Source organism: Bradysia coprophila, unplaced genomic scaffold (genome assembly GCF_014529535.1).
Source record: "Bradysia coprophila strain Holo2 unplaced genomic scaffold, BU_Bcop_v1 contig_138, whole genome shotgun sequence".
Classification (NCBI taxonomy): Eukaryota; Metazoa; Arthropoda; class Insecta; order Diptera; family Sciaridae; genus Bradysia; species Bradysia coprophila.
In genome coordinates this window covers 4,651,986-4,668,932 of record NW_023503409.1, presented here as the reverse complement: position 1 = coordinate 4,668,932, position 16,947 = coordinate 4,651,986, and the positions used below count along the sequence as shown (strand labels likewise).

The 16,947-nt window shown below is 34.5% G+C and overlaps 2 protein-coding genes across 3 annotated transcripts in view; one reads left to right on the top strand and one right to left on the bottom strand.

The window, feature by feature from the left end:
- Positions 1-10,604, top strand: part of LOC119073437 (tyrosine-protein kinase Src42A) — a 33,870-nt gene extending 23,266 nt beyond the window's left edge. For both annotated transcript variants that reach the window (XM_037178920.1, XM_037178919.1), the window contains 9 exons: positions 1,875-1,996; positions 4,643-4,727; positions 4,819-4,897; positions 6,746-6,914; positions 6,974-7,132; positions 7,202-7,370; positions 7,784-7,851; positions 7,923-8,021; positions 8,087-10,604. In XM_037178920.1, the coding sequence (XP_037034815.1) occupies positions 1,875-1,996; positions 4,643-4,727; positions 4,819-4,897; positions 6,746-6,914; positions 6,974-7,132; positions 7,202-7,370; positions 7,784-7,851; positions 7,923-8,021; positions 8,087-8,298 (1,162 nt within the window). In that variant the 3' untranslated portion in view covers positions 8,299-10,604. The remainder of the gene's footprint in view (positions 1-1,874; positions 1,997-4,642; positions 4,728-4,818; positions 4,898-6,745; positions 6,915-6,973; positions 7,133-7,201; positions 7,371-7,783; positions 7,852-7,922; positions 8,022-8,086) is intronic.
- Positions 10,605-13,245: 2,641 nt separating this feature from the next.
- Positions 13,246-16,901, bottom strand: LOC119073463. The gene is made up of 10 exons (XM_037178967.1): positions 16,557-16,901; positions 16,397-16,493; positions 16,200-16,334; positions 16,035-16,129; positions 15,638-15,805; positions 15,413-15,581; positions 14,861-15,097; positions 14,670-14,805; positions 13,922-14,598; positions 13,246-13,865 (listed from the first exon to the last, which is right to left on the bottom strand). Exons 1-10 carry the CDS (start codon positions 16,703-16,705, stop codon positions 13,431-13,433), a joined length of 2,298 nt encoding a protein of 765 aa, XP_037034862.1. The 5' UTR covers positions 16,706-16,901; the 3' UTR covers positions 13,246-13,430.
- Between the last annotated feature and the right edge of the window lie 46 nt (positions 16,902-16,947).

Here is a 16,947-nt window from a genome sequence, read left to right as displayed (position 1 = left end):
GATTATATTTATAATGATGCAACATTCCTTTTTTCCTCTTACTGTATTAGCAATGCAGCACTGCAGCATGACTGCATGAGTCCATTATATGTACGTTTTTATGTAACTAACAATTATTGTTATGGTTAATTTGATCATTTTCATTTATTAGTAGATTTTCCCTCGTAGAAGAGGAATTTGTAATGTTATTGTAACCACTGTCGACTGGTGCAACTAACCACTATGTCAAACAAATTATTATCTCGATAAAACTTGTATTAAAACAGGAAAAAATTAATTTAATTACACATTTAGACAATAATTTCGCCAATTAAACGTAAATATACAAGGTGTACAAGTGAAAACATCTTATTAACATTTTATCAATCGGTGTTTGTGCAAAATTATGCAATAAAGTGTCACATAAATTTCAATTAAATGGATAGTCATCGAGATAATATCCAATACGACACGGTGCGTTTGCATCGACATTTGATTGACTTTGTTTTAACTGTTTTGTGGCGCCAATCTTTTTTTTGATGGCACACTATTTAACGTCCATTAACTGAATTTTTTAGCGACAAGTATGCATTTTTAGTGGCAGCATGTCGAAATAGGAAAACTTTCATTCTAACTACTTTTCAAGATTTATCTTTACCCATAAAGGCATCTTCGTTACTTATCTATAAATAAACGTTTACGTTTTAAACTTTGAATGATTGCTAGGAAATTGTGAATGGAGTCAGTTACCAAAGCATGTCATCAAATGATATTAGAACTGGAAGTATGAAACAAGTCGAATTGAATAAAAACAATGAATTTCTATTTCGCATATTGCTAGAATCTTGTGCCATTTTTGTTGAAAAATGTTGCCGAACTTGCCATCTACATTCACATACCTTGCTAGGCAGACTATCAATAACAATAACAAGCAAGGCTATCTGAAACAAAACTATGTATGTCTTGACTTCAAATTCAACTGTAGATTTACACAGTTATGTAAAGGACATTATAATGCGAAAAATCACCTGAAATTTTTGTTCTTAATTGTCTTCAAATAAAAGAAATTTTAGGTGATATTTCACGGTGGGAAACTACTAAATTTTAAGTTTAATTATTTTCTCGGTATTTAATTACTCTAAATATAAGACGGTAGAAATTGTAGTTCCATTTCCATGAATGAATCAGTTGAAAGAAATTTTTGGTAAAACCGACAAACGAATGCATCATAAAACGTGAAAGAAGCGATGATAAAATAGTTATTAATCCGTTGTCTTTATATCGTTTATCATAAAACGAAATATTTTCCACCACATTATGCAACAACTACGCTTAATGATCAATTTAAATTAATAAAAATTAAAATTTCTGTCGACCTCGCCGTGCCGACACTTTCTTCATCATTTTAATCAAAACATAAATTTCTCGGCCGTCGTATGAAAACGTTTATTTACTCAGTAACACCTTAAACAGACCATTGATTGATAAAAATCTTTAACCCACTTCAGGCCGTCGTCGTCTGTCTCTGCAAATCCTGTCAGTCAGATCATCAATAACAAAATCGTCTCTGGCAGATAGATTTACAATAAACAAATTTATGGGTATAATAACACGACAGGCCGTGTACACTCTTTATTTTATTTTTCGTATAATTTAATTTTAATTAAAAACGATTTAACCCAAATACTTCGATGTATAACATGGGCTGAACATAGTCATTAAAGTTGGTCTGAAGTGGCGTCAATAATCACATCACATACATTATTTTGTACGGTCATATTTTTAACGAAATGAACTGATCGCCGTTCGATATATGCATATAAGTTATTCATAAATTGTTTATTGCACAGTTTTAAGACATCATAATTTAACTGAAATTTTTTCCTTACTTTCAGATGGTATTTCCGTAAAATCAAGCGCATTGAGGCGGAAAAGAAACTACTTCTTCCAGAAAACGAACACGGAGCATTTTTAATCAGAGATTCAGAAAGCCGACACAATGACTATTCATTATCAGGTATGGTAAAATTAATCGATTTGACCCTAGCAATAGCAATGATCCCGTCATAATTGTATCAATGCATCTGTTCAACTTCCATATGTGAATCATTAGATCTACATTTTTTGTTGAGATATTAACTAACAATTAGCACTATTGAATATTCATACATTCTTTTATCGATCTACGTTATGACTTCAGCGAATTATACAGAAAGATTTTCAATCAGTTGTTGCTGAGAGTACAGCGAATGAATCAACTTTGAATCTTGAATGTATAGATATAGACTCGTTCGTAACTGAAAACTCTATACATTTCGCACCCGTACAAATGTTAAAAGCAACCGGGCATTGCCGGATACTGTTACCAGTATTAAGAATTTCGTTAATTTGGCAGTTTGTATTTGTTGTACATTGTACAAATATATACATTTCTGGAACTGTGTGTGCACATTAATCTTACCTTACAAACGATTTCAGTGTACCAGTAACAGGTTATTGAAACAAAAAATTCTTAAGCAAAACAAGTAACGTAATTGTACACATATTTGAATTTCCCTTTTCAAATTAATTATAGAGTCGTAATCGATATATTCAGCTATTTACCGCAATAACAACGACACAACAATGTTTTCAATTCGAGTAGACACAAATTCGTTTTTATGCAAACGAAATGATTGTTGTCGTTAAACAGCAAAATTGATTGTGTTGCGGTATGATTGCCGATTAATTATCCTGTTGGAATGAACACTGAGATCGTTGTAATATGAGATAAAATTGAGTTGTTTACCGGAAAAATAGATTTTTCAGATGTTTGGCTAGATATGTTCTTGAAACGTCAATAGCCATTTATTTTGGACGGCAAAAAATGAATTACGACTGGTCTGTCTTTTATATTAAATGGCAAAACGTGAAACAAAGGAAGTAGGAGATTTTGTATCGGTTGTAGATGTTTGAAGCAAAAGATTTCATAGAAATAATTGCTGAAAATGTATCGCGATAGGATTACTGGTTCTTAAATCCTTACTCGAATCAAATGCAGACAATGCAGACGACGCAAAAATTACACAAACAGTGGAGTTGATATATTTACTTCATAAGTCGGACCTTAACACCTTTCTTCAACGTCGTGAGCTCCTGGTATTGCCGAATCGAAAATGACAAACTTTAAAGCAAGAGAAACTAGACAACAAAATCTGAATCTGAATCAAATTTGCTCAATTTGTCTATGGTTGGGTTTGAACTAATTTAGTTGATTTGGCTATGCCAGGAGCTCATAATGTTAAATTTTTTCGGTTGAGTTATTATCATTTCTCCAACGTAGTCAATGCTTTCATTGATTACGTTGTGTTAATTGTACTGTACGATGGCATTGGATTAATGCACGTACTAACGAAATGGAGTATAAATTGCATTTAAAGCAGATCAGCAAAGCTGTCGATATGATGGTAGAACTAATTCATGCGTGCCTGTCACAATGCTGTAAGCTCTACGAAGTCGTGAACCTGTCATCAGTTGAGGTTTGATGTAGGACAAAAATATCTGTAATGATTTCATTTATGCTTGCCGCGGTGGCATAGTTGGATAGACGCTGGATTACTAAACCAAAGAGTTAACAACCAACCGTGGACAAAATGAGGAAAAATGCTTTCACTTCAGAACCTTTGGGTGTCTCGTATATTTCTCGCTTAGCACCTTTCTTTCCTTCGTATTCTATTTTCTTACTTGTATGATAACGCCCTCTTATTTATCACTTTCGTCCATGTGCTTGAATAAATTTACATAAGTATGTTCGACACGGTGAATGAACTTCCAGTCAACGAGCATTTATGAAAGTATTAAACGATTATGCTGGTCGGTCAGTATGCTAATCTATATAATATGTGGTTTGATGTCTTTATCCGATTCGGTAATGGGTATATATTTAAAGATGATGCGATTTTTTGTTTTTGTTGCTAAAATCAGTATGACGATTCATTAATTTATTCCACGCTTAATCAAATTCAATCCATTCAAAGTTTGCAAAATTTCTCAGATTCAATCGGAGCTCCTTTGAAAATAATAAAAAAAAACAATATTCAAGCAACCGGTTTGTTATTCTTATTATTGAAAAGATTAATACCAGGCCAGCATGAATAATTTGCTAATGAAGACGAGTTAAAATTACGTTTTTATTGTGGGCCAACATTCCATTAAGTACCAATGTTAATACACGCGCGCTTCGGTTAAATAGTTCAAAAATGAAAAAAAATAAAAACAAAACTCGACTACCAAAATACCATGATTTTGATGTTACAGCCGCACGTGTCATGTTCCTTTTTTGTTGATTATTATCCGTAGTTTATGGGTCTTACATGTCCTTAGTATAACCTTAACCGCTCTCATCAACGAATCAATGCAAAAATTTCTGGTTTAATTCATTTTCGTAATAAATTAACGATGAGAACCGTTTTGAAAGAGTTAAACCGAACCCAACCAAACCCCGTTTAGAATATTATTTATAAATTTTAGTGTCAAATCCACAAGATTATACTGTCTGTCGCTTCGCAATGAATTATTAATAAATTGATGAATTCATACATTTCCAAATGGAATTCGTTGAATTTTGTTTTCTTCGGTTTTACAATCTTTAATTTTAATTTTAATTCTTTGATCATTCTTTCAGTTCGTGATGGTGACACAGTTAAACATTACCGAATACGTCAGTTGGACGAAGGTGGATTTTTCATCGCACGACGAACCACGTTCAGGTAAAGGATTGATGTTGTTGTATACCTAAATTTAAGTGGTCAGGCGACCAAACATATTTCAAATTGCCTGACAAATGATAATCTTTCTCAGAACGCTGCAAGAACTCGTGGAACACTATTCTAAAGATTCCGATGGACTATGTGTGAATTTATGTAAACCATGTGTACAGGTAAAGATTTCGTTTTGTAAAATCAGAAATTTGATTTCTTTTGGCTAATCATTTTACATTTTGATTTTGTTTTCATTTGATTCGATTTGCATTCGCAAATTTTTGACTAATTTGTTTGTATTTGTGAGAGAGATCATTAGTAGATTGATATTTTCGAAATAATTTGTATTTTTATGGTTTCGTCCTAATTTTTGAAAAAATCGTTTGCTGGGCTGTGTTAGTAAAAAAATCTTATCGAAATCTTTATTTACGCTTCTCATCATCAAAATGTCATTATACATATTTATATAAATATAAAATGATCTATGAACTATACTTGAAACACAAATCTAAATAATTTGTTTAATTTGTTTTTTCCGTTAATAGTTTAACAAATTCTTGGGTCTCTTTGAGGTAGGACATGTAAAATCCTCTCCTCAGATACCGTTATTTAATAGAATAGCTTTTTTGTACGTGCATTTTACCATTTTAACCTTTTATAAACGGTTAAACGTATCGCCACAATCCGTTAGTTCTTTTGTTCTCAGTATCGCGTAATCTTTGATACTAAATCTTATGTTTTGCTATACAGTAGAACCCTAACTACAGATCCATTCATTGTTGACGTCATTAGCCGTTTATAAAAGGTTAACTTCAAAAATTACTCCAATAAGACACACATCAATGATTATAACGTTTTCAGTTTTGATTTTTAATTTATTTTCGCCACAAGACAGCGCAATGCAACCTGTTGCATTGCCAAACATTTGAACATGATTCAACGACGACATAAATAATTGCCATCTGCTATTGAACTTCTTCAGTTTTATATGTTTATTTGCTTTCATCAACCTCTCATAGCTTTTATTTACCTAAATCATTCTACTTTATATTTACCGTGAAAATATGGTGTGGCACCGAATGTGTAAAATTTTGCTGTTTATGGTGTTTGTTTATATGATTTTGTTATGCTATGGATATTGAATATAGTCATCGACATGTCCGAGCCCCATTTAACTTCTTTTTTTTTATTTTATTTAAAATGAATTTGTCCGTAGAAATGAGGACAATTAGTGATGTTGTTATGTAGACCAATTATGCACTTTTCACGGATTGATTATGTGAACAATGAATATGAGAAATTTCAATCCGTCGAGTACAATATTGTAAACATCGCACTGACGGGCCAACCTATACAATTTAACCATCGTACTGTGATCACAGGGGTGTAACTTAGAACAATTTTTATTGTCGCTGCTTAGAACATTTTTGATTTTTGTACCAGCCCTGTTGAATGTCGTTCAAAAACATCGAATCGTTTTTTAATTTTCTGAATGTTATAGTTTTCGGCAACAACGATTTTCTGTTATAGTAACTTTTAATTGTCTTCGGCAATTGGCTAAAATCGATGGTATTTTACGACAATTTTTATGGTAAAGTGGTACACCCGTGACTGTGATACATGTTCAACAGCAAGAAACCATCCACCGCATCGTGATTGATATGAACAAAACCACAAAGTTGAATTTATAATTTTTTCATAAATGAACCCATTACCATGCAATTCATTCCGATAAAGACCTTGATTATTGATTTTATGCACACTTTTGATTTATCGTTAAGTGAAAATGAAATTAGAATTGCCACAGCATTGTGATAGACCTGTGTGTGGTGTGGATGTTATAAACAATTAACACGCATTTAGTCTCATTTGTATAAAAAGAAAAACATTGCTAACAATCACCATGTGTTCCGAACGTAAATACATTTAGCATCTGATCAAAAAAAAAAAAGTGACTCACTTACGACAGATAGAACAATATAGCGTTCGATTAATGCAATTCGTTTCATTGTTTTTCATTAATTCAGATTGAAAAACCGGTCACCGAAGGACTGTCGCACAGAACACGAGATCAATGGGAAATCGATAGAAATTCATTGAAATTCGTTCGGAAATTGGGTTCAGGACAATTTGGTGATGTTTGGGAGGGTTTATGGAACAATACGACACCGGTGGCGATAAAAACATTGAAATCAGGTGGGTGCTCAACTGACGATTTTTAATTGAGTTCTTTACTTATCAATACGTTCGTTCAGGCACCATGGATCCTAAAGACTTCTTGGCTGAAGCACAAATTATGAAGAAATTGCGACATAGCAAACTCATACAATTGTATGCAGTTTGTACGGTTGAAGAACCCATCTACATAATAACTGAGCTGATGAAACATGGTTCCTTGTTGGAGTATTTACAAGGTAAAATATCAAATCACACTCCGATCGGGGACGGAATTCGATTTTAATTTTTTGTGATATTTATTGCAGGCAAAGGACGAAACTTAAATTTGGCACAACTCATTGACATGGCTGCACAAATTGCGGCTGGTATGGCTTATTTGGAGTCACAAAATTATATACATAGAGATTTAGCGGCACGTAACGTTCTCGTTGCGGATAATAACATTGTTAAAATCGCCGATTTTGGCTTAGCTAGGTGAGTTTTTGGTTTTGTTTAGTCCATCGTACTCGATCCAACAGCATCAATTGCGTCGGGTGTAAAAAAAACCGCTTCTTTTTCTGCTAATCAAATCCAAGCCAAAGAAATTTTTAAATTGATATATCTCTGATACACTCTGCGCTGATTGGTTAACCAAGAAATTGATTTTCCGTCCAAATTGTATTTTAAAAACTAAAATTCCCGGTAACAAGGCGACTGATTTAGTACGGCAATACATTAGTTGACAAGAATTTTTAACGTTCGTTTAAAATTAACGAGGGAAAAAACTCCTTTTCAACATTGCGGTCACGTTTCGCAATTTTCGCTAAAATCACACAAGGCCTACCGTGCAGAATTATGCCAATTACTTCCGCTGTTATATGACTTCGAACAATTGCTTTCTATTTTAGATTAATCAAAGAAGATGAATATGAAGCCAGGGTTGGAGCTAGATTCCCAATCAAATGGACAGCACCGGGTAAGTTCTAACTACTGCAATAAATTCGTATATGGTTCATTCTCCTAATCTCAACCAATTCAATTTCACAGAGGCTGCAAACTATAGCAAATTCTCAATAAAATCTGATGTTTGGAGTTTCGGCATTTTGTTGACAGAATTAGTGACATATGGAAGGATTCCATATCCAGGTTCGTCTCGGAATAATTTTCTTTTCTATTTTTCGCGCAAAACTTATTTCAATTTCCCATCGAAGGTATGACAAACGCTGAGGTATTAACGCAAGTAGAACATGGTTACCGTATGCCCTGTCCGCCAAATTGCACATCATCTGCACTGTACGAAATAATGCTTGAATGCTGGCACAAAGATCCAATGCGACGGCCCACATTCGAAACGCTACAATGGAAACTGGAAGATTTCTTCACATTGGAACAGAGTGACTACAAAGAAGCACAAGCTTACTGATAAACATTCAATTAAGTTAACTAAAAAACAAAAGCAAACAAAAAAAAATCATTGATTTCTATTGAGGTTGATGAGACATTTTCTATTACGATTTTTATTTTTTCTTCGCCGAACATTTTACTTAAAAAAAAATTTCTATCGCGTTAATCTTTAAACATTTTGAGAAAGTTATATGATTCGTCTGGTACTTCTGAAACGGATTTTTTTTAATGATTTTAAGGCAATATTATGTTAGAAATAAAAACAAAAAATGTTGCACGACAGTTCAACTGAAAAAATGAAAATGCAGTGACTAAAAATACGAAACTTGTATGAACAAAAAAATGTATTTGAAAGCAAAGATTGAAGTGACTATAATGAAATGAAGAATTTGTAATTGTAAGTAAATTTTAGGGCCTACATACACACACACACAGAAATGGACAATTGTTTGAAATTTTTGTCGAACATCTGATACTCAGAGCCACTTTTTTATATCTATCATTATCAATTCAATGCTGCATTTTGTGATCCGATTCGCGAGATTGGAATGGGAAAATTGGACAATATACAATGTATTTCATGATTGACACGCAATGTTAATTGCTAAAAATTTGAGTAGATCGTTTTATAGACTGCAAGCATATCCCTAGCACATATTTGTCGAGAGCGTTGCTTCTTTTGATCCAACAGATTAATACGAAATGTTGACCTTGTAGTTTAACAAAAAAAATAATTTACTTGTCTTTGACATTATCAAATTGACAATAGAATATTGTGTTACTAGGAACAAAAAGATGCTTTTTCGACCCAGGTGGTAAAAACATCGGAGGATGCAGTGAAGCTCAGCGAAGCCAATCCAATCAATGTTACGCAAATGTTACTCAAATCTTCATAATAAATGAAATCCGAAATTGTTTCAACATTTGATTTTCACTTCACGAAATGACGACTTCCACAATAAAATTGACACAACTGGGAACGAAAAGTGACGTAACTGGGAACGAAAAGTGACGTAACTGGGAATGAAAAGTGGAAATTGAGAGAAAAAGTTGTTGTTTTGGGAGAGAAGGTGACGTTTTTGGTCGGCCTGAATGAAAACGTTTTTATTTTAATGTTCTGCAATGGACACATCAGTCATGATTGTTTTTTTTCCCCAGGACAATCGCATCAACTTTTTCCTCCCTAAATTTCTCCAAAATTTTTAGTCAAAGTTTCACAATTATTGTTGGGAGTTGCGAGAATTAATATACCAATTCGTCTTCGTACGCAAGTCATTACGAGGAAGTTGCTCACAGTTTCCATAGTCTGCTACACGCCTAAACGTTCTTTCGAATTTTTTTTCGGATTCAACTTCCAATCTTGGAAGCGTGAGTAAAATAATCGACTATGAAAAATAGTGACTTGCCTTCCTGGGACGATATTTTATACAATTGTAGTACGTGCCGATGGAATGGCTTATCTCACTAGTCACATTAACATGGTCCACACAATTGTGCAAGTTACTTTACACACAAAACCCCACGAAAATGAAAATTGTAATTGTCATTAGGTATAATGGATCGTTTCCGTGAGGTAATGAACCAATGGCGTTATATGTATAGACCAAAGCGTACCTTAAAGTGAAATTTCTTCTTTCAATCTGTTGATAAATCATTTAATTGAAGTGATACACTCGGTAACTGTACTGGTAACATGCTTGCCTTCTAAGACAGGTCAAAAGAAATGAATTTGTAGCCACTTCAAATGTCAGAGATATTTTGTAAACATAATTGTTGTTGACTTTGTCAGTCAATGGCAAGAAATCCATCGCTACAAAGATACAATAAAACAGGAACCGAAAATATGAAAAGAGAAATGAAATTTAAAAAAAAAAATGTTTAATGGGAGTTCTATAATGTGCTTGACACGCGTCTAATGATTATTATTTCTTTAACCGAAAATCTGTTAATTTTTCATTTTTTGTACTTTGCTTTAAAAAAACGTGAAACATATTTTTTACCACATTTCCAACACGACTGAATTTCGTTAAGGTAGATTTTTCTTTGTTGAAAACAATTTTTTTTCTTAAATTTTGTTTGTGGTAAAATTGTGTTAGAATAAATAATTTAAGTGAAAACGAAGAATGCGTAAAATATTCAGTTTATTGCATAAATTAAATTATTAAAAACAGAAAACATTTTACACTATTATCGTCTTCAGCATGTGAACGTACACACACACATTTTACTATTAAATAACATCTCTGTAATCTTTAAAATAGAAAAAAAGTTAAATTTTTAAATCGAATGTTCTACTGTGAAAATGTTAAAAAAAAAATAGAAGAAAAAAACTGAGCATAACATTTGCATCGCTTCAACAATAGTTTCGAGAAGAAAAAACAGAAGAAAAAAAAATATTTTTTAAAATGATCGTTGATCCAGTTGAATTTTCTTTCTTTCTTGTTTTGATTATTATTTTTTTACATTTTATTTTTTATGATTCTACATTGTACGATTGAATACAAAACGAGAGAAAATTGCAAGTGATTTTTTGTATTTTATTTACAAGTATTAGTAAACGTGTTCATTCATTTAACGGAAAACGAGTACATGTAAAATTGAACTTTTCTATAAAAAAAATTATAATAAAATATGTAATCTAAGTGACTTGGCGCAGCTCATTTTATTTCGTACATGAACGAAAGCCAGAAATCATAGAAAGATCCAGCAAACACATCAAAAACTCCGGAAAGAACTAAAAACATCTCAATTGAACCTGGTAATATAACATCCTCACAATTTTTCCGTTTTGTCTCTGTTTAGGTCGTCTCTTACTTGAGATTGTTCATACAACATCTCAGGAATCTTCAGGAATCTTCAGGAATCTTCATTGGCCTGTAAGGACACCACAATATTTTCCAATTCTTCATTCGTTGCGCTCTATTTTCTGCTGAAATAACTTCACTCTAAATATCCACGAAATATCATAGCTACGAAGTTAAATGTCCATTCCACTCATCGAAAAGTACTCTGTGAAAGAGTGAGCTGTCAAATAAACAAAGGAAAAATTGGAAAAAATTCTATTTTGTCTCTCACACGGAGTACTTTTTTGGTAAGAGGAAACTAAGAATTAGTTCACGAGCACGGACATTAGTAATTTTACGACGAAATGTACTAGAAATGCAAGGAAACCGCACTGAAAAGAGTTGCACAAAGTTGCGCTCGGATAAAAAGAGTTTTAAAAGAGTTGCAAATCCTGAGGGGTCCCCACTCTTTGAAATGTACAAAAATTATGAGTTCCTGTGAACTCTGGTGTGAAACCAACAATCTTTTCAATTTTATTCAGTAAAGAGAAACATCATCAAAATCTGAAGTGAAAGCATTTTTGATCATGTTGTCTACAACTGGGCTTGAAGTAGCAACCTCTCGCTTATAAATCCGGTGCATATCCAACTCGACCAACGAGACGAGCAAAAATGAAATCATTTCAGATGTTTGTGTGCCACATTTAACGTTAACAACTGATACCAACAATATTCACGTCTTTTACTAGGTCATAGGCTCTCATGAATGTTGCTTGCCACACAGCAACAGCAACGCTGATCTATCTAATACATTACGTTCTCCATTCGTATTTGCACGTGTATATTCAGCATCGATTTGATGCCATCGTATTGTGCAATTTACGACAATTGTCAACTAAGGCCATTGTTGGAGAAATGAGAATATGTCAACCGAATGAAGTACGAGAATTATGAGTTCCTGTGAACTCTGGTGTAAAACCAACAATCTTTTTAATTTTATTTAGTGAAGTGAAACATACTAGACATCAAAGACATATTAGTTCAAGCCCAGTAGACAACATGATCAAAAATGCTTTCACTTCAGATTTTGATGATGTTTCTCTTTACTAAATAAAATTAAAAAGATTGTTGGTTTTATACCAGAGTTCACAGGAACTCATAATTCTCGTACAAAAATTTAGTATATTTGAGCTTTAAGACTGTGAAAAGGTAAATATGGTTGAGTACCTTTCATGACACTTTGAAGGAGGAAAATTTTGTCCTCTTTGGTGAAGATTTTTGGTTTTAGAAGTTAGGTATAACGTACTTAACTTATAGCTTACCAAAGAACGGATCATGTTTTATAATGAAACAACACAAAGATTTAAGCAGTCAATTTTCTCCATACATGTTTCTGTTCCTGGATCCGCTATGTAAGTACCTCTCCAATGAGGTAGCCCAAGAAAGTTCCCAAATAATATGGCCCAAATATTCGAGTTTTTCGTATTGAAAAATATGGAGTATCGGACCTCGACGAAACTTGATGACTTACGAAAACTCGATCCGCAGACTATTTCATCTTTTTTTGTTGATGTTAGAGTAGAAAGATAAAATGACGATCCAAGTGAAAAAGAAGGTAGGACTTAGTCCTGGTGATCTTCAGATTGCGTAATGTAAGGCTACTCGAAGATGAATGAAACCTTCTGATTCGTTTTTTGGTAACCTTTAGCTACCAGAATTTTTTGTGTGCACCACCCTCGACTGCGGCATCATCGACCACTGCTACTAAACAGAAGCTGTAAAAGTTTCCCTTCGCAACCAATCGAATTATCCATCTTCCATTTACAAAGTAAAGCTTACACAGAATCCAAATAAATCAATAAAACCACCTACGAAAGTCCAGGACCGGTCAATGGAAAATGGATTTTTTTCCTCTTTTAACGGATGAATGAACTGGCTCGAAAAGCCCTTCGGAAAAATTGGTAAAAAGCCCTTAATCCTTACAAAAAGTAGAAAGCCCTTCAGACATCGACGAGCCTGCATAAGTCATTTATTTATAAATTCTTTCTGAGCTGATACTTTCGTGGTGTGGATGTAGGATCTCGAGCAAGCGTCATAGCCATAAAAATTAACTTCCTACCTGAAAATTCCAAGTGTTTTACAAGATTTTGATCCTGCCAGGAAAACACGTGTTTCAATTCAAAAACATTTTCTTTTAATGATAACGTTGAATATTACGTTGGAATACATTTTTTGTAACGCCAACAACGTTTCACAGTAATTGATTTTCATGGCATCAGATGGACTGCTCCAAATTCATTCCGACTTCAAACATAAAAAAAATTACAAACACGTCAGGCCTCTTTAATCACCTTACCTTCCATATACTTCAAACAGACACTGAACCGATGAAATTTGTAATCGCTGAAATTTCATCGGAATCGCCTTTCGAAGCATCGGCAATGTCACTAATATTAACTGGTGATTTGGAGCGTTTATCGTTTTTCTGTTTGTCATTGCTTGGTAAATATAGCGGGGACGACTTATCATTGTAATCAACAAACTCGATTTGCAGAGATGTTGTTACACTCCTGTCAGAATTTGTTGCACAGTGTACATCCTTATCGTTATATAACCATATCTCGGTGTTAATTGCGGTGGACGGTAAAGATTGAGACGTTAACAATGTAGTCGTATCTGGGCTGCAAATTAAATGCTCTGGTTGATCGAGGAAAGATTCCATTGAAGTCGATTCCGACAGGGTTTCTTCGTCAGTTGAATTTGTAGTGATTACTCTTTTCGATGAAATTAATGATGAAAAGTCCTATGAGAATCATTAGTGAATATTGAACTGGGCCTAAATCTCTTAAAAGGTATTACCGTTCCGCAATCTGAGGGAGAAGAACTTTCGAAGAATGTTTTCGTCTCATAAGCGTCTCGAGAATACGTAAAATTGGTGGTTTGTACATTTTCGTATTTCCGAATTCTCTTCGAACTTGTCGATGTCGGATGTAATTGACTGCTGGGCAACCGCTTCAACCGAACCGTACACTTCTTCAATCCCAGTTCTGGACATTTTGTGAACATTACCCGATGCGTTTCAGTTGATCGTATCACCGATTTCGATGCCTTGCTCACAGTATGATTTGATGACTTCGTGCTCGATCCAACAGACCAATCTTCAGATTCTATGACATCGTCGGAAAAATCGACCTTACCAAATTGAGGATTGGTATGTCCTGAATTGGTTCCGTATCTTTGTCCATGATCGGCCAAACGTTTCAGAGTGATTCTGCAATTTTTTACTCTTTCACCAGGCACACAAACATTTCCAGATGCCACGCATTGACTCGTGGTCAATTTTTTTCTTCGTATCCAGTCGTCAATTGAACAACGTGCAATTGGTTTACCAAAATGACTTCGCTTCTTCTTCCGAGGTTTACTATTGGCGACTGCTGAGTATTTATCTCGATTACTTTCGCTTATTAGTTGATATGATGAATGATCGGTTCTGTTGGTCGCACTTGGAAAATTGTGAAGCGGTCCAGTAAATGAATCTGCAATAGAAATGCCAAATGCAGATTTTAAAGGCCTATCTTCTACAATATCTTCTCCATGATTATCTTACCGGTATTGCTCTTATCACTAGAATCATCATCATAGAATTCATCAGTATAAGAGTCATCATCACACCAATCATCATCGCATACCTCATAAACATGTGTCGTAACACTGCCGAATGTAACTTTTTTTGCCGTTCGATCCTAAAGAATATTTGAGAATTACTAATCACAAAACCAAAGTTGAAAAATCACGTACTGTTGACGATTCATCATCACCATCGTAGACCATAGTTTCGCGGGTATGCTGTAGTACCGCTACTCTCCATTCACACTCGTCAATTGCATCCCATCGCTCAAATAGTTTTGGTAAGTAGCTGATTGTTACCGAATCGTCGTTGTCGCCTTCGTCATCCACTGAAATTGTCTCGTTGGTCAAATTTAATGTAAGATCAACTTCAACTTTCATTGCAGTTTCATCGTCCGTCGTCAAGTCCTGGAAAGAAAGCCTAACGTTCATTTTTCGACCATCGATAAACATTTAAGAAAAACAATGGGTTCAAACAGCCGGAAACATTTTCGTTCCTGTCTTTGCTTATGAATTTTACAAAACAGAGAAATTTCAAGCGTTGAAGCAAGAGCAAGAGAACAGTTTATGAAAATCGATCGGTGTGGTCAGATTGCGGGTGTTAGAACGGCTACTCGATCACTTATGGGAGACAATGGTCTGCTGAATTGATTGCGTATTGCGTGCTATCCCAACTGCTTGCTAAATATGTTTTTAAACTTGAAAGATTTCAGATAAAATTACCAGCAATTTGTCTAGCGAAAGAAGGTTTGCATCGTCATTCTGCGAGTCGGTAACACTTTCAGCATCACGCAGAGCTCTGATTAAGGCATTTCGTGGTAATGGCTGTTGAAGCAACTGTTTATAGTCAACCACCTCATCAATCCCCAAAAGAGAGTACGACTGATTGGTTCTAAACATAAAACCGGGTAAAGTTAAGTGTTTGGTAATTCAGTTGATCAATTTTACCTCAACTCTTCTGTCGGCTTGATTGTCGACGAAAACCGTTTGAAAACGTCCACTTTCCCATTCATCACTTCTGCACTGTACCAAGAACGGTAGAGTATGAGATGTTTGATAAAAGTGTTGTCATCCAAGACTCTCGGTGGTCCAGCCGGAGCCCTTGTCAGAAAGTGTCTGAAACGAGAACATAAATTAAAATTGACGCAGAAAAGAAGCCCAACGAATCATATGAAAATTTCATTATTTTCTCATCAAAACGTTGTTGTCATTTTGCATTCGGAACTCTAACTTTAGCGGTAACACTGACAGTTGGCTCGAACAAATGCATCAAACCTTTTACTTAGTAATCATCGAAAATGTCCCACTTTGTGGAAATTATGGCTCTAAAAAATGAACAATTTACCTGTAAACAATGGCCATCACAGACTTTGACCGCGATGATCGAATGATTTCGTCTATGTCAATCAGTGCGTCCAAAATTGTGACGGATTTGGATCTCTGAATGTGGAAGAAAATTCAAGATTACTTTCGTGTCGTTTACTAGAAATATGCTTTACATTCTACCCACCTGCATCAACAGAAATATTTTAGTGATAATATTTGATGCCACCGCCGATTCATCATCCAAGCAAGTAGTCAGTCTTAACTCTAAGACACAGTAGATTACCAAAATGTTTTTGATGTGAACACAGCATGACTGCTCCTAATAAGAAGTCACACAGTTACAGTTACAGTCACAGTTAAAACTCATCACTCTTCACGTACCACAAACGTATTGGATATCAAGTTTTTTGTAGCCAATAAATATTTGAAAATAGATCTGGTGAATGAACGGGATTCTTTGGGTTCAATGCGAATAAATCTGTGCAATGAAAAGAACATTTTGTTATTGGTGACTCGCATGCGATTTACAAGACCGTCTAACTTTAAAAATGTTTCCAAGAAGTCAACAATTTCAACTTTAGATAAATCACGGCTTATTATAAGTCCTCTAAATTTGGCTTCAATTTGCGACCATGGTAAATGGTCTTGAACCAGCCACTCGTCAGAGCTGGAATCACTAGTGAATGGCATTCCGTCGAAATAAAAATAAATTTTTGATCAAATAGAAACTCGGTTTTCTATTCATGTATAGTATTGTGTAGAACGAAGTGACAACCAGCGAGGAGGCGAAAAGTTGTCATTTATCAAGTTAAATTATGAAACAGTTTTGCTATCGGCAGCCCATAATTTTGTAAACCGGAAAGATTGTTTTGATTCTTTTGTTATCAGTTCGGAACGTTTGGAATGAAACCAAAACGATTGGAGAGATTGGA

Bases quoted from the DNA above. Each gene is read 5' to 3' on its own strand.
- LOC119073463 (XM_037178967.1), bottom strand. From the start codon at position 16,705: ATGCCATTCACTAGTGATTCCAGCTCTGACGAGTGGCTGGTTCAAGAC. The intron at 14,599-14,669 runs GTAAGATAATCA...TTTCTATTGCAG, and splicing joins TAGTGATAAGAGCAATACCG to ATTCATTTACTGGACCGCTT. The intron at 13,866-13,921 runs GTAATACCTTTT...TGATTCTCATAG, and splicing joins CTCCCTCAGATTGCGGAACG to GACTTTTCATCATTAATTTC.